Raw genomic sequence first — 16,844 nt, 5'->3', positions numbered from 1 at the left:
TCAGTTATTCACACTAACATATCTAGTTAGGACCCCTTTTTTGGGCCAGGATAACTGAATTTATCACAAACCAGAGGAAGAAATAGACAACTATTAAACATTTTTTCGACACTAAAAGATCCAACAATTAGCACATTGGTAAAGTTCATATAAGCTCATAAAGCGTAGAACTATCTCAATAAAAGCAGGTAACAAAAGCAATGGAAAAAAAAGAGAATTTCACTAAAACCAAGATGATCATAATGAATATCTAACTATCACTACATAGACAGTACATACATTGATACTTCTTCCTAGGGTTCGCTAAATTATGTTTTGCTCTTTCGTCTTAATGATGTTGATCCATTTCACATCAGTCTACGCTCTGCAGTAAAAAAAAATTCTCTTCCAAGAGAGCATACTTTCTCATATACCAACTAACTGAATAGTATATGCCCAGAAAATACATCCACCTAAATCCCAATCTTACAACAGCAAGTCAAACTAAGCAAAACCAAGTTCTAGGTACACCCTTATTACTGTCATAAACAAACAAATAAACTTGATGTATCATGCAAGTAAAATCTATGACCCATATAAACTGAGAATACATAAGCATATACATAAAGAAAACACAACAAGCATAAAATTATTTCAAGAATGCTCTACGGTAGCATCATACAAGGGGTACACTTCAAGTTGATTAGGGTGGATATACATACCCAACATCGCTGAAGAACGAGTTAAAGAAGTACCTACAGAGGGAGAAAACACATCAAATATTCCAGCAATACACATTAACTAACCACTAATTGACAAAAGAACAAGTTAGTAGAACAGGCTCTTACCAGAATGTGCTTCAACTTCAACTGCAGCTTCCAATGCAAACTCCTCCCAAGAACAATGCATGGAGCAATGTAAGCAATCTCATTAGGGTATGCGTATGAAAATATTGCAAATTCGGAAAATAAACAAGCAAAAACATACAAAAAATCATATCCTAGAAATGAAATACTGATTGCTCAACAAGAGTAAATCAGTGGACAAGTTTCATCTACAAGGTAATAATTGCATATATAACATAAAGCATCATTGTATTCATATAAAGATTGGAATGGGAAGACAAGTAAAATATGAATAAAGTGATTATGTGATGCATTATGAATGGTATCTTGATAAGCTCCTAACAAACAAACCAATGGTACCTTCTTCAGAGTGCCTTTAATGCAACTAAGCACTGCACGGTTGCCTCATTGAACTGGTAGATCTCCTGAATGAAAAGTAAAATTAGAACATCCCAGATCCAATCCACAGAGTATACTAGATAGTTAAGTTAAACGATAAACCATTAACTAACAAAAGAAAAGTTAATTTGGATACTAAGAGCCAAAAGGAAAGATATCCGGTTATCCATAAACCAATCAACAATGAGTAAACACAGACAAGCATAACATAAAGATCAAATACTAGGAGTGCAATCCCTCTAGCCTCTCAAAACCACCCTGATATCATTTGGATGCATATAGATCCAGTAACACAGTTCTATGTACTTGATTTGATGGGAAAATAATGAGAGAACTAACAAACATTTAATCCAAAGATGTTAAATTAATCGCTCATCATTAAAACTGGTTACAAAAGAGGAAAAACGCCTCTTGGAAAGTTGTCTTACAATAGAACAGTAAACATTCCACTGAAACGACCGCCATGGTAGAGGTAGTCAGACCAAATGCATCTATTTCCACTTTTCCCCATGCCAGAAATATTGCTTGAAGCTCCCCAAGCCATCACAAAGAAGATGAAGACAGATAAATGCCCAATTATTAGCAATCTGAATATAAATTTAGCCATAATATACAAATAGGGCAACAGCATCTGGACTCAGAAAATCAGCATCATTGTTCACTTGCCCGTGATAAATGGGTGGCTCAAGGCCTGTGATACTGTCAATCTTTTTTCTGGATCCAACACGAAGATCCTTTCCAGAAGATCTTTGAAATTGGCAAGAATCTTCGGATCCTCACCAGGCGAGCCAGTAATTATTGTGCCTATATCTTTCGGCTTCATACTGGGGAGCAACCTCCTCATTGTCTACAGAAGTAAATAGAGAAACAAGATAATAAGTAAATCAGGTAAGAATATATATCCTTGTAGATACAAAACACTGGATATTATTTACAATTTCTTACCTTCTTAGTAACAGGATCCTCCTCAGTGGCAAGAAAGCACAAGTCCTGGTCAAAATGTTGCTCAATGAAACCTCCCTGTTAGAATGAAGAGAAAAGAAAATCAAAGATACTAAAAACTGCTATTTCTAATCTTAAACTGAACAAGACATAGGAGCACAAATTTAACTCAACATTACCTTCTTAAGCATCTTCTTTGGGAATGGTCCCTTTAGTTCCATATGAAGGCGAAGCATGTCATTGTTTGTAGCCCCAGGGAAAAGTACCTTGCCACTGTAGAGCTCAAATAAACAGCACCCGACAGACCATATATCCATAGGATGATCATATGGCAAGCCCAAAACTACATCAAGAGGAAATTCGTCTCAATATTAATAATGCAACAAATATAAGTGGAACATCCAACACACAAATTATTCTTTCACATACATATCTTTAAGAAAGGAAAACTTACTTATTTCAGGGGACCGATAAAAGCGGCTGACAAGGTAAGGTGTAATCTCATTTTTGCCAGCAAACATTGCATTACCAAAATCACAAAGCTTCAGAACATTTTTTGCTTCATTTACCTAAGAAAATCAATCAAGAGAATGTTAACCCTATTTACACATCTGAACATTCCAAACCATAATGAAAAGTGGCTCGAGATTTACAAGCATGTTATCTGGCTTTATGTCGCAGTGTAGAACACCGCAGTTCTTGAGATGCTTCAGTGCAATAAATAGTTGCTTAGCATATGTTCTAACAGCGGTGAGTTTAAGTCCAATGTTGCGACCAAACTTCTTAAGAACTTCACGCAGATTCATATGAAGAGATTCAAAAACTAAACAAAGATGGTCCCGATATTTAAAAGACAAAAGATAACGGACACAATGTCTCCTATTCTCAGGGTCAGCACCGACTAATTTGTTTAGTATGATAAGCTCCTCTTTACCAGCCTTAAGCCTGTGTCATACAGAAACAAAAGCATTTCAAAGTCAGTCAACATACTACCTCAACATTGAGAATATAAAGAAGAGAATGAGAGACAAAACAACTTACATTGCCTCTCTATTGCGTAAAATTTTTATTGCTACTTCTTCAGGATCACCAGGTCCAGCCCTAAGATCCCTTGCACGAACTACTGTAGAGAAGACTCCTCTCCCATGAGCAGATATAACTTCATACCGACCATCTAGTAGCTCACCAACTCGGTAACCTGCAAGGGAAGTCTGACATGTAAGAAGGAAGATTATAGAACTTATATAATCTAAACACCTTCAAGCAAAGAGACAATGTTTTTCCTAAATGATAAATTTTACAAAAATAAAATCTTATATTCTACATTTTTTTAGACAAGATAAAAAAAACATAACAATACTCAGAAGTTTCATTTTTAACAAAAGAAAACCGATATGTAGAACTAAAGGCTTCTGCTATCAGATACATTTTTTCATAGCATTCAGGCATTAGTATATGAATAAAAGGTAATCTTATAATCACCCACTCATATAGAAAATTAGCCAATTCCTAAAAAAGACTCGGTTGAAAGCAATGTAATCACTTTTGGGCTCTCTTATGACAAATATTCTAACTGATGTGTCAAACTATCATTTGCAATATCTGTTGTTATTGTCAATCACTTCTCTCCAGAGATTTTTTTGCTACAAGTTAAAAACCCTGTATTAACAATTTAATAGCCTCGGGAGATTTATAAGTTCAATACAAAATGATGACCTCATTAAACAGATTCAATGTTTTCTACTTAAGCATAGGAAGTGCCAGGCATTATATATGGGACAGTATAAATTAAGAAGAAAGACAATTGGTGGAAGAGGATCATGAAAGAGGATACAATCATGTCAGTAATACATACTATAATATCCATCTGCGTCGTCCCAATTGTCATGAAGACCACTCCTTTCAACAGCTACACCATCTAACTTAGCCTGAATGAAAGGATTCAGTAAGAAACAATGAAAAAGAATAAAAGAATATGAACAAATGCACATGTTATCATTACATGACAGCTCCTCCTTACTTCTTGAAAAGAACAACATATATAACATTTTAATGGTCAGGCTTCAATTTGAAGGCAAAAGAAAATCAGGAAAATGTTACATTCTGATCACACCATAGGATACCCACATGACACAGAGGTCTCACATACTATGAGATTTCCTATGTCCTGTTGGTAATCAAACTGAAGATGCAGCTCCAACTCTGAAGTGACGTTCTTAGGCAATAAGAAACCAAAAGGAAAAATTGAAATATTTACGTAATCTCTGGTTACCCAGCTTTGCTAAAAGAATCGTTCAAGCACAGAACATATCTTGTCAAACACCATTACCATGCTGAAAAAATATGATTGTCAGATCCCAGCCACCCCACACAAATAGATATTACAAGAACAACCAGCAGACTGAATTTCAAGATTATAGACGTGTCTAGTAGAAAGGCCTAATGTGTCAAGGAATACGTGTTTAGAATCTATGGAAATATTCATGCATAAGCCGCTTTTGACAGATCATGATTTCTTATAAAAAGCTAGTTGTCATTTTTATTTAAACCAGTTGTATGAGATGGGTAGCATCACACTTCTAGCATAATAATTGAAACACAAGCATCTAACTGACAAACAATCATAATATAACATTAAAAACATCAAAGTCATACTCGTAGCTCTAGATATTTTGCTGAGATTACAATATATGAATATATATATGGTACTTTGTTAGTCCACGGATAATTCAACACTACAGATGATGCATGTTTTGCATGAAACGAGTAATGAAAACAATCAAAAAGGAGAGCAGAATCCAAAACAAAACTTACTGTTTTACGGACTCCGGCTGGTGAATCCCCAAAAATATCATCACAAAAGCTTCCCTGTGATCTCTCACTCTGCAAAAATAAATATAACATTAAGACTGCTTCCAATTGGATACCATTGTGACAGGATAGGGCATATCCAAGAATTGGTTGAGAGATGAGTGACTAAGAAAATAAGATGAGAGGCCAAGATAACCATATTTTCAGACATCCCTTTGATTAAATATGTTGCATCTTATTTTCTTCATTTTTTCCATAGCATGATTCGTAGCTTTGATTCCATTGTAACAGGATATGGTTTATCCAAGAATTGATCGAGGATGAGGATGAGAAGGGAGAATTTGAGATGAGAAGCCAAGACAACTGTAGTTTCATTCATTCATTTAGATCATCTCTTTTTATAAAGATATAGAGCTTTAAATATAACGCACTTAGAGTGCCACTTGTCTACATACTAACAAAAACTCCAGTTGTCTAACATATATCTATCAATTTCTTGGTGGTAAAAGTAGATCACATAATAAGTTTTGGGGCCTCTATTTTATGCCCTACAAACTAACCTACTGATACGTAACAAAAACCAAAAACTTAAAGAAGAAAAAGACAAAAGAAGACCATCACCATGAGACCACAACGGTCGGATTTCATACACGTCTGGAAGCTCAAAGCAACAAAAGAAGTTTTCAACGGAAAGTACTAAAATGAAAATCCAAGACATGTCTAGATAAAACAATCAGACGCACCTTTGGAGAACCCTCTCCCAGACCCCCAGCACCAGAAGTACTTTGAATAATAAAACCCTCATTCTGGAGTGGAGATTTGACAACAGCTAATGGAGGCTCATCCACATTGTTATCAATTACGCCAATCTTGTCATCTGAAGTTTCCAGAACAGTTCGATCAGCAGAAGCGTCAACAAAGAAGCACGCAGTGTTTTCCTTTTCTGTACATAAAATTATCATCTATACTAAATTAAAAAAGTAGTGCAAGATATATGAAATTTCATATAGGAACATTTATTTTGTAGACTAGATCATGAAGATGTTGCTCATATAGTTCTTAAATCACAAAAAAAAAGGATAAAGTCTTGCAATTAAAAAACAACTATAATAAGGTCAAAATCAGTTATAGATACTAAGGCTTTCTGAAGCAAACAAAGCAGTTGCACAAAACTATTACTTCATTTTGAGGAATTGAAGGAAGCAGGTGAGTCAATATTCATCAACAATTATCAAAGATCAGAATCCTCCTCTGCAAGGCCAAAGCTGGATTTTGTAAAATGATGGTCAACCATTAGGGATAAAGCACATGATATCAGATAACTAAGTTTTTAAGTCTCAAAAAATAAAGGATTACTGTTGGAGCACAAAGAATAGCCTACTCTGAAGTACCATACCAGAGTCCTTAGGCTGAGGCTTGTTGACTTGATGTGATGGTTTAGCTTTATATTTTTCAAGGATGGCTTGCATTCGCCTTCTGCTCTCCTCTTTAATCCTATCAAGATCATCCTCTTCCTGATCTGCAAGTTGTAAGGCAACTTTTTCTTCATAGTCCTCTATCTCAGCTACCTCTCTGTGAACAAAATCATATTTTAACTCATTAATATTTACATAAAGAGTATAGTTCCCTCACCAAGCATATTAAAGTTATCAAATGATACCTCTTAGATTTCTCTTTCTCATCTTTCAGGTGATCAGATTTTACATGACCAACTTTTTCACTATCATTTTTACTAACCCTATTACTATGCTGTGATTCATCAAACCGCCTACTCTTGGAGTCATAATTCCTATATCGATCATAGCTATCATCAATATCCTTTTCGTTCTTATGATGCCGGATGCTCCTATCAGATTCTCTATCCCTTCCACTACCTCCAGGTTTATCCCTTCCATTCTCCCACTCCCTTTCATTCTTTCGGCTCCTATCTTCCCTCTCCCTTCTTCGCTCCCTATCCTCTCTTTCCCTCTCCCACTCCCTCTCCCTTTGCCGCTTTCTCCCCCATTCTTCTCTGTCCCTGTCTCTTTCCTTTTCTCTCTCCCTTCCTTTCTCCCTCTCCCTTTGCCTATCCATCTCTCCTTCCCTATCATTTTCCCTCATCCTCTCTTTATCTCTGGCCAACTTTTCATTATCCATCTCTCTATCCCGTTCTTGTCTTCGATCTCTCTTCTTATCCCTCTCCCTTTGCCTTTCTCCATCCTCTTTGTCCTTCTCCCTATGTCTTTCAGTTTTTTTATCCCTGTCCATGTCTCTCCCTTCCCTATCATTGTGCCGTCCATCCCAACTCGCCTCCCTGTCCTGGCTACGATGCCTATCTGGGTGTCGAGTATACAAATTGTAACTAGAACTCCTCTCCCTTTCTTTATACTTGGATATATCTTTTTTATCATGTTGGGAGTCCCTGTTTCTTTCAATCATGTTATCGTCATCCTCTGAATCACTAACAAATTTCTTGCTATCTTGGGCATGTATTGGCATGGAAGTATCCAGTACATTTTCATGTGAACGAGATCTTTCCCTGCATCTATCATGAGACTTGGGTCTATCCCTACTATAACCCGTTTCTTTGTTCCTCTCGTCATGGGGAGAGGACACAAAGCTTTTCTGCACATTTCTGTCATCTCCAGATGACATTGATTTGCTCTGACTCCTACAACCATCCTCGCTAACATGGTATATCGTTCTCCTGTTGCTAGTTTTGACAGGAGACTGTGATTCTACAACTTTATCATAATTCTCTTTAACTGATCCTAATATAGTGGCACCATTCATATAATTAGGAACCTTATTTTGAATACTGCTACCATCAGCTGCTGCTTTCACTTTGACATCTAGATTGGAACAAACGAGCAACCCGGTGTCACCCTTGGCTTCTCCAGATACCTCCAAACCACGGCCACCATTCACCGTGTTTTCTTCAAGCTTCATCTTAGCTCCATTAACTCCCTGTAATAAGAAAGCCTCAACAAATCAAGCTATAAACTCGTACTTTATAAGCAAGAAAATGAACATGAGACACGTGAAATAGCAGAAGACTACATTAACATATTAATAAACAAAATGCATGGTTGTTCTTACAAATTAACTGAAAGCCATCAACCTTCATGAAATGCCTAGAGAAGAAGCTGCCTCAAAGAAAATATGCAACGGAACTTGGATCTGTCTAGTGCTTAATGAAAGCCTCGTGTACTCTGAAGATACTATTACCCACTACTATTTGAGTAAAGGCATACCAAATAAAAAAGGAGAAAAAATAGCATAGCATTATTATTCTCTTTGGACGCTGAAATAACAACTGGATTTCACCTTCTAACAAAATTAAACAAAATTAACCAACAAAAGAGCAAAACTAAGTCTATTCATGTCCAACATACGCTAATCATACAATACAGTGAACATGAATCCAAATTTTAAAAAGAAAAAAAAGAGTAGGAACAGTATGTACAGACCGTGATTGTCAATTTATCGGATTCAGCAATCAATCCAGCAGCCTTGGATTCAACATCAGAATCCGATCGCATCTTCAAAGGACCGACATCATCAACAATCTCTCCTTCCTCCATATCATAATCGACATCACCAGTTGACGGCGGCGGAAGAGTAAGCAAAACCTCCTCTTCTACTTGCAACTCTGGCTGTTCTTCACCTTCACGCTTACGGCTGCTGCGACGGTGGTCACGGTGACGATGGTGATGATGACGGTGCTTACGGAGCTTGGTGGAATCGTCAGCGTCGTCATCTTCGGAAAGCCGGCGGTGCTTGCGACGGAGATTGTCTTGAGAATCGCCAGCCATGAGCAGGTTCACGAAATCTAGGGTTAGGTTTTCCTGGTTTGATGGGAGGGGGGAAACGAGAACTTGCGAGTGCGCGAGAATAACAATCCGGGGGGGCACGAGTATTTAGGAGGAATATGATGAGCAATTTTATACCTAATTGAAGAGACGGGCCTATTTTACAATCTTCTAATTTTTCCTTCTCATTCGCGCTCTTAATCTTACCCATGTACTCTATTTCCCATCTCTTTCACTCTTTATTTTTTTTATTTTTTTTTTTGGACTAGATATTTTTTATTAAATAATTAAATATATATATTAATTTTTAATATATATGAATTAAATCAGTTAAAATAATATTCAGAAATTATTTTTTTTTGTTATAAAAAAAAATTATAGAGAGGTTGAACATTCATTATCTTTGTGTCATTTTCATGGTTTTTACAATTTGGAGCGTGTCTTGTCTTTCTTTTCACCACTTAAATTTGAATTGGTGGTTCAGCGGTAAGAGTGGGTTTAAGAAACTAAAATGTCACGGATTTGATTTCATCTGTAAACGCTTTGAGTTTATGCGGTGGTCATGGTCGTGGTTATCATTCTAGTTCTCCTTTGATTCCAAAAAAAATTGAATTGATGTTGTGTTTTGTTTGGTACAGAATTTTGTTTAACCGGATCGAATTTGTTGCTCAAAATTTTGTAATTCGAATCAGGAACGGATCCAGGAATCCAAGTTTGGGTGGGCTTACAAAAATAAATAGAAAATGATGAAACAAGAGTGGATGTAAGTTTTTTTTTAAAAAAATATATATATATATAAAATAGTATATTAAATTAAAATTTTAAGAAATGATATGGTAATGTCACATTGTACTGTAAAAAAACGGGTGGGATGATATAGATCCGCTCTGATTCGAATAATACTCTCAATCTTTGGTGGATCGTATGTTGTTTATACCCTCCAATTATTCTAGTGGTGATTTATGAGTTCGTGTTTGAATTTTTCTTTGCAGAAAAGGATAGGACGTTGAATTGTTTTTTATTTTTATAATAAAGAGTTTTGGGAATTAATTTTTCTCCATAGCCCTTTTATAAGCCTTCTCTAATAATTTAGATGAGTTTCTCGTTATTTTGATTACATTTGTAGATGGTAGTAATTATTTTGTATAACTTTTTTTCGACTTTGTTTACTAAGTTTTAGACAAATACAAATTTTATTGTCACTTGAAATTTTGAATAAAGATTCTTCTGATATAGAAATCTCATAAGTTTAATTTGAAATTACCTTTAAGAAATTATGTGATTGTTAAATGATTTTTATTAGAATTTTAATTTTTACAATTTTTTATTATTTAATATCTAAAATTTATTTAGTTCATTTAATTTTTTAGATGTTACCTTTTATTATTTTAAATTAATGTATATATTTGTAATGCATTATTTGAATTAATTTATTATATAAAAAAAATAAATCAATTGAATGACTTTCTATTTTATATATTTTTAACTTTAATTTTATGTTTACATTAAATTATTATCTGTTTTTTTTTTTTTTTTGATAAACATGTCAAATTTATTTGTTGTAGAAATTTAATATTTTTTCTAGAAATATTTTTAAATCTTTTTTTAGTTCTGACATAGCGTATCACTTCGATTTAATGTATTTTTTTTTTTTTTTTTAGTGAAAATGGTAACTGAATCCGACTGAAAGTATTTTTGGGTGAAACTAGCGCTTTTGAGATTTTTTTTTATTATTCTTTTAGAAAGAAATAAACAATTTTATCATTATAAAAATGCCAATAAAATCACCATCATTCAAGAAGATAATAATTTCACGACCTTATTTTCGAGTTTATTGTTAGTATGATTCATTGTTTGCTTGATAATTATGATGGTTTTTTATATGAGTTACTTTTTGAGGAATGGATGTTAAATTCTCTATTTGTTTTAATCATAGGAGAATGCAAATATAAATTATTGTTCATTTGCTTTGGAATAGATATTATAGATGGTGAGATCTTGATAATTTAAAATTTGATTGAAAATAATAGGGGTTTAAGGCACAAAAGTGGTGGGGGTGATTACATTACTTTTAGTCCTAAAACAAGAGAGATCAAAGAAAAAAATGCCTTTTTTTAGTAATGATATTAAATATATTCATTCTAAATCTAAATGCAAGATATTACGAATATTTGTATAATAACTTTTCAATCAAAAAGTCATTGCTTCAACTCCGAAAGGCAGATTAAAATATTAAAATTGATTCACACTTTCTTATAAAAAAAAAATGACATTGCAACTTCTCATTCAATACATATCCTCACTAAGAGTTACTTTTCACAAGTTTCCCTGTGATTTTGCAAACATATGGTTTGAGGCATTCAGAAAATGAAATTTGAAGATTAGTTAAGTTTAATTTTATATTTAAGTTTCTTTAATGCTTTCCTAATTATATTCCTTACAAGAGAGTTGCATTCCAATGTGATAATGATGATATTAGAAATTTTGAGAGATAGTTGCATTCTAAAATGATAAGAGTTTATTTGAATTGCTTGTGTTTAATTTCAGTTAAAACACACAAAATTAATGTTTAGAATTAATTTTGATACAAGTTTAAATCAACTCAGACAAAGAGACAAGATCTTTTATGTACTTAAATTTAGGGTGTTCATCATTTTTTTAAAATAATTTCATTATAATAAATTTATGAATTTTAAATGGTTGGTCGGTTTGATTGAGATATAGTTTCAATTATGTTTTTATTTAACAAATTATTAAAAAAAAAAAATTAAAAAACTATTTGACTTGTTAAAAACTATTTCATTAATTATATGTATATGTATAATCAAATATTGGAACGTAGATATAAAAAATAAGTACGACAAACTATAAAGTTGGGATATTCAAACTGATTTACACTACATCACTCGCACTCCACACTCGAAGAGTTTGATTTACACTACATCACTCGCACTCCGCACTCGAAGTAACGGTGAAACATGTCAAAATTTGAGTATTAATTATGTGGAAGTCACAAGAAACACTAAGGCACCGAATGACTTGTGTGGTTTGGTCCTGTCTGAACTTCGATGTAAACGAATTAAGGGTTGTTTAGGTCAAAATGCCCATCCCTACTTAAATTAGAGAAACAAGCATTCCATATATTAAGACTATTTGAAAACTCATAAATAGACAGTTAAAATTAAAAGTTTAACTTCTCCATTTCACTGATCATAAGATTTTTTTTTTTTCAAAATTTATTTTCTTTTGTGACCCGGTTTATTCCGGATTGCTAACAAAAACCCTACAGTTATAACCCTCTTTGAGAATCAACCTGAAACCTTTTATTTCTTAAGTAAAACCGAACTGTAGTTACTGATGCAGACCGTTTCTTCTAGGTGATCATCATATCCGCATTCTTGCAAACTTTCTCGAAGATTGTTCAGAATCTAGAGAACCAATGTAGTAGGAACCTTTGTTATCAGTTTTCAACTAATGTCCTTTACCTCTCTTTTGATTTCAATTAGTTAATTTTGAGATTCATAACTCATTCCTCTAAAAAGAATAAGAGCCTTTCTTAACTCTTGAATTTTCAGGGGAGACCTCATTTAGTAGCGCTGTTTTCATCCATATAGAAATATCGTAGGTAAGAATCAACTTTTACGCCCAAAACTAAAGTCCCATGCCTTTCTGGACCAAACCAACCGGCGATTGGAGACAAGTCTTTCCTTCTCTGTGCAGTTATTGTTGATCCTGCAGAGCTTACCAAAAGGTTCAGGCCGGATTGTAGAAAGTGGGCGATAAGTTTTTTTTATTTCTATTAGAAGCTCTACGGCACCCACGATTCCCAGTATTAAGTCGTCGGCATATCGCGCCTAACAAATCCTTATTAAGTAATGGCTTTTTAAGGATGTCAGCTTACGGGCCAGGCCTACCTCTGACCTGATAACTAGTATCGCCTCCCCGCAGAGCTCTATCAGCAGGCCCTTTCTTTTGCAATACTTAAAAAAATGTCTCATGGCCCAATTATTATTATAGCCTTCGAAATCATAGAATTCGGCCTTCCGGTAGTTAAAGTGTAAAGAATATTAAGATCTAAGTTCTTAAATTCGACTTCTACTAACAAGTCCCTATGTTAAAGTGAGGAACCATAGCATTCAAAAGAATAGAGAAAGCTGATTGAACCTATGGTCAGTAACAGTCATGACCATATTTGATAAAGGGTTTTTAAAAGAATAATCTTTTCCACATCACAAATCAAATAGCCAGTTATTTGAGTCTGTTTTATTATGATTCAAACAATATGATTGATAATAACATTGGTGATGAGATACTCTACTCGGGTTATTTGAGTTAAATTCAAATAACACAAGCATACCAACCAATCTCTTATCTAATCATCAATCAAATTCTTCAATGTCTACATAATTTAACTACTAATCTAAAAAGTATGAGAAAACTTACAACAGAAAAAATAATACAAAGCACCTAAACCTTCATAAATTAATGGTGCGAAAACCTCTAACCTGGTTTGTGCTGTGGCACTACCAATCTAAGCCAATGTTCCTCGACACATACAATTTGTCTATGTATTGTATAACAGGCAGCGAAGCTTTGATATATCGTTTCATTTCTTTCTCAGCCAACTCATCTGTAACCAACCAACCAACCACAAAATCAACATCCATCACTTTTCTCATTCACGAAATCAACATAAACGAAAGAAACAAATGCACTCACCGGTTACATTCAAATTGAGTAGAAGTTGTTCTCTTGTTGGAAGAGCACACATACCAGCATAAGCTGCAGTTCTAACTACCCATGTATGGTAAGGTGCACAAACATCAGCATAAGCTGTTGATGCTGCATCTTTAAGCGAACAAAATCTGTCAAATAAAGAAGATGAGTATTCAATATCTGTGCTTATATATCAAAGTTAAATAAGAATACATACTCTGATGATAAGAAATTCTGGAAAATAGCTCTAATTAGATCAAGCCCCTGTCTAACTCTCCTTAGATTCCGTGAATTACTTCCAGGTGTTTTTACTGAATCATTTTTAACATCAATATCAATAATGATATTCAAATTCTCGTATCTCTTTGCCGCTTCCATAAGATTATCTACCTGTTTATCAATTCGATCGGAACATTGAGTTTGAAGTTCTATTGTAGCGATTTGCAATGAAAATGATCTAACCTTAGAGACGTATTCAAGTTCGGCGAATTTGAAAGCTATGCCGAGAGATCCGAACAAGACGGAAACTAAAGAGCATGCATCGCAGAACGTCTTCAATCTGAGACTACTTTGGTTGATTTCGGTACTATTAACTAATTTTGAAAGATCTTCGAAGGCTTCCGCTACAGCAGATAACGGAGTTCTTCTGGTGTTATTAGGATCTTCGAAGAGCGTGTTTTCATCGATTGCGGCGGGCATGGAGATAGTTCTAGATTAAACGATGGAATCGAACGTTTTGTTAACGGAAAAAGGATATTTAGGAAGCAAAAGAGAAGAAAGTTGATGAATCGGAGATTTGTTACCTGTTGAATAGATATCTTAAGGCCATTGATTGATGAGAAAAGTCGCCGTAGGTCCGGCCGGCGTCCGACGAGAGGTTTACTAATGAAGTTCTTTGATAGCGTTAACCGCACAAACCTGGAAAGTGGGAAGAGAACTCTTCTTTCTTCATATATAAGTCTTATTTATTTATATATAGAAAATTATTAACCATGCTTCTTTGATCTTGGATTTTAAATATTTTTTTTGGTTTTTTATAAAAAAAGTTATTAGGTATAAAGAGAAATTTGACAAAACCATTAAATGTGCGTACACAAAATGACTACTTCAAAATATTCTGACGACATTACTCGATCGCGTAACGTGATGGGCAGAATCGTCTCGCGAAGGAAAAATTCGTGAAAAGTCCATAATGATCATGCCCTTCACGACGGGGTAATTTCACAGGCTTTCTCTTCGCGTGACGATTCTACCTTCGCGTTACGCGACGAGGTAATTTCACAGGTTTTCTCTTCGCGTGACGATTCTGCCTTCGCGTTACGCGACAGAGTAATTTCGTCAGAATATTTTTAATTGGTCATTTACACAATTAAACCAGCGCATTTAAGATGCTTTTTAGGATATTTCGTGAAATTTTCAGGTTATTTTGGAAGATGAATTATAAAAAAAAATAGTGAATTATTTAATTTAATAAAAATAAAATAAATATATTTTAATTGATGAATAAAATGAATGGACAGTTCAAATGATAGTGATGTTAAGAGTATTCAAATTGGTTATAACTACTCAATTGTTATACCGACTCAATTCGATTCCTCAATTTAAAAAAATAAATCTCAATTCGAATTCATTTATTTCTGTTAATAATATATTAAGTGTTGTGATGAATGATTTTTCTTTATAAATATATTATTTATTTATTTTATTAAATAAAAAAAATGTTTGAAATTGTTATATTAATATTTTTTATTTCATTTTGTTTTTTTAAAATTTATTTAAAATATGTGAAATATAAATTATTAAATATCTAAGCTTAAATATCTAAATAAATATCGAACTAACTTAATATTTAATATATACTCTAAAACACCCGGTAATAAACTTTGATTATATATATATATATATATATATAAATAAGAAATTGTTGTTTAGAAAATAATGATAATAATAGGAATATTGTCATCTCTCCCTTTTCTTGTTCTTTTTTTTTTAATTTCCCTTATGATTGTATACTATTTTTTTTTTCTTTATTGTGATCTGTATTTATTTGCTAAGATATTGATCTGTATATTCTCAATTATGATTATTATTTTATGCTGGCTCAATTATTAATCTGATAACCTGTCATGCTGAATGTTCTTTAGGACAAAACTTTTCATATAATTTTTGGGTAAGAACCATCCAATAGTTATAATGTATTCATATATATTTATTGAATAATTGAACCATTTTAATTCGTATTCAATATATATTAACTATTATTATATATATTTATTTATTTAAGATATAACAATTTGATGTTTTTTTCTTTGTTTGAAATTGTTATTGTATTGAGATTTTTTTATTTAATTAATTATTTTAAAATTAATATAAAATATGCCAAATTAAATTATTGAATGTATAAGGTTAAATATCTAATTAATTATCAAATGCACCTAATATAACACATCTATCTTATAAATTATCAGATTTAGATGCTTGATTGAGCAAACAGCGGCATCAGTACGACCAAATTTAGATCTATCTAAAAAATCGACCAAATACTCGATCAATAATCACACATATTATATATGTTTATAGAACAAACCATCTTAATATGACCGAATTTAGATTTATCCAAAAATCCGACAAAATACTCGAATCAATAATCACACCTATTGTATATGTTTATAACACTTAAATATATGATCAAATTTAAAGTCTTAATTAGAATATAACCAACATGGTAAATCACAATTTTAATTTATCACAAATAACAATTATTTAAGTCTTTTAACCTAAATAAATTATTTTTTCAATACTCAAGCATAAACAAGGTTTAACCAAATTCACACAAGATACATATCCTTAAGGATGAGCACCTAACACAACGACTAAAGACCCCGCTAGTGAAAATTGAATCAGAAATCTTTTAATCTCAAAACAAAAAAACTCGTCTAAACTTTGTTTGATTATGAAAATGGAATCAACTTCAAGGATCTATCTCTATACATAGCCAGCTACTTCATAGGTTTATCATTCATCGAGAAATTCCTAAATAACCATATTTTCACAAACTGTAATTAACAGTCATTACAAAAGCCTTGCATGGCTTATTCATGATGGTAATTTAAGTGTCAAACAATTGATCATCATAAGAATCCCAGTGGACTGTAAACTAGAGGATCTCTAGAGGATCTCGATAAAACAATACATCAATCAATAGTTAATTTGATACAATAAGCTTAATATTGATTCTTTTTGAACCGTATGCGCCATAGGGAGCAAGACAGAAGAAATACTAGAACTCGGAATTTCGCGCCACAAAATGAATAAAAAAAACGTTTCCAGTACCGTACTCTCACAGGGAAGACATCCAAAC

The 16,844-nt window shown here is 33.2% G+C and overlaps 2 protein-coding genes across 2 annotated transcripts; both read right to left on the bottom strand.

The window, feature by feature from the left end:
- Positions 1–1,443: 1,443 nt before the first annotated feature.
- LOC124933662 (serine/threonine-protein kinase prpf4B-like) lies at positions 1,444–8,895 on the bottom strand. The gene is made up of 12 exons (XM_047474096.1): positions 8,426–8,895; positions 6,637–7,922; positions 6,373–6,548; positions 5,720–5,919; positions 4,980–5,048; positions 4,021–4,093; positions 3,207–3,363; positions 2,819–3,110; positions 2,620–2,734; positions 2,345–2,508; positions 2,169–2,243; positions 1,444–2,070 (listed from the first exon to the last, which is right to left on the bottom strand). The coding sequence occupies exons 1-12, from the start codon at positions 8,768–8,770 to the stop codon at positions 1,882–1,884; spliced, it is 3,141 nt and encodes a 1,046-aa protein (XP_047330052.1). The 5' UTR covers positions 8,771–8,895; the 3' UTR covers positions 1,444–1,881.
- Positions 8,896–13,121: 4,226 nt separating this feature from the next.
- LOC124936792 (ACD11 homolog protein-like) lies at positions 13,122–14,416 on the bottom strand. Its single transcript, XM_047477320.1, has 5 exons — positions 14,287–14,416; positions 13,946–14,192; positions 13,701–13,873; positions 13,487–13,632; positions 13,122–13,397 (listed from the first exon to the last, which is right to left on the bottom strand). The coding sequence occupies exons 1-5, from the start codon at positions 14,310–14,312 to the stop codon at positions 13,291–13,293; spliced, it is 699 nt and encodes a 232-aa protein (XP_047333276.1). The 5' UTR covers positions 14,313–14,416; the 3' UTR covers positions 13,122–13,290.
- Between the last annotated feature and the right edge of the window lie 2,428 nt (positions 14,417–16,844).

Source organism: Impatiens glandulifera, chromosome 4 (assembly GCF_907164915.1).
Source record: "Impatiens glandulifera chromosome 4, dImpGla2.1, whole genome shotgun sequence".
In the NCBI taxonomy this organism is placed as follows: Eukaryota; Viridiplantae; Streptophyta; class Magnoliopsida; order Ericales; family Balsaminaceae; genus Impatiens; species Impatiens glandulifera.
The sequence above is the reverse complement of the archived record's forward strand: the minus strand, read 5'-3'. Positions and strand labels throughout refer to the sequence as shown.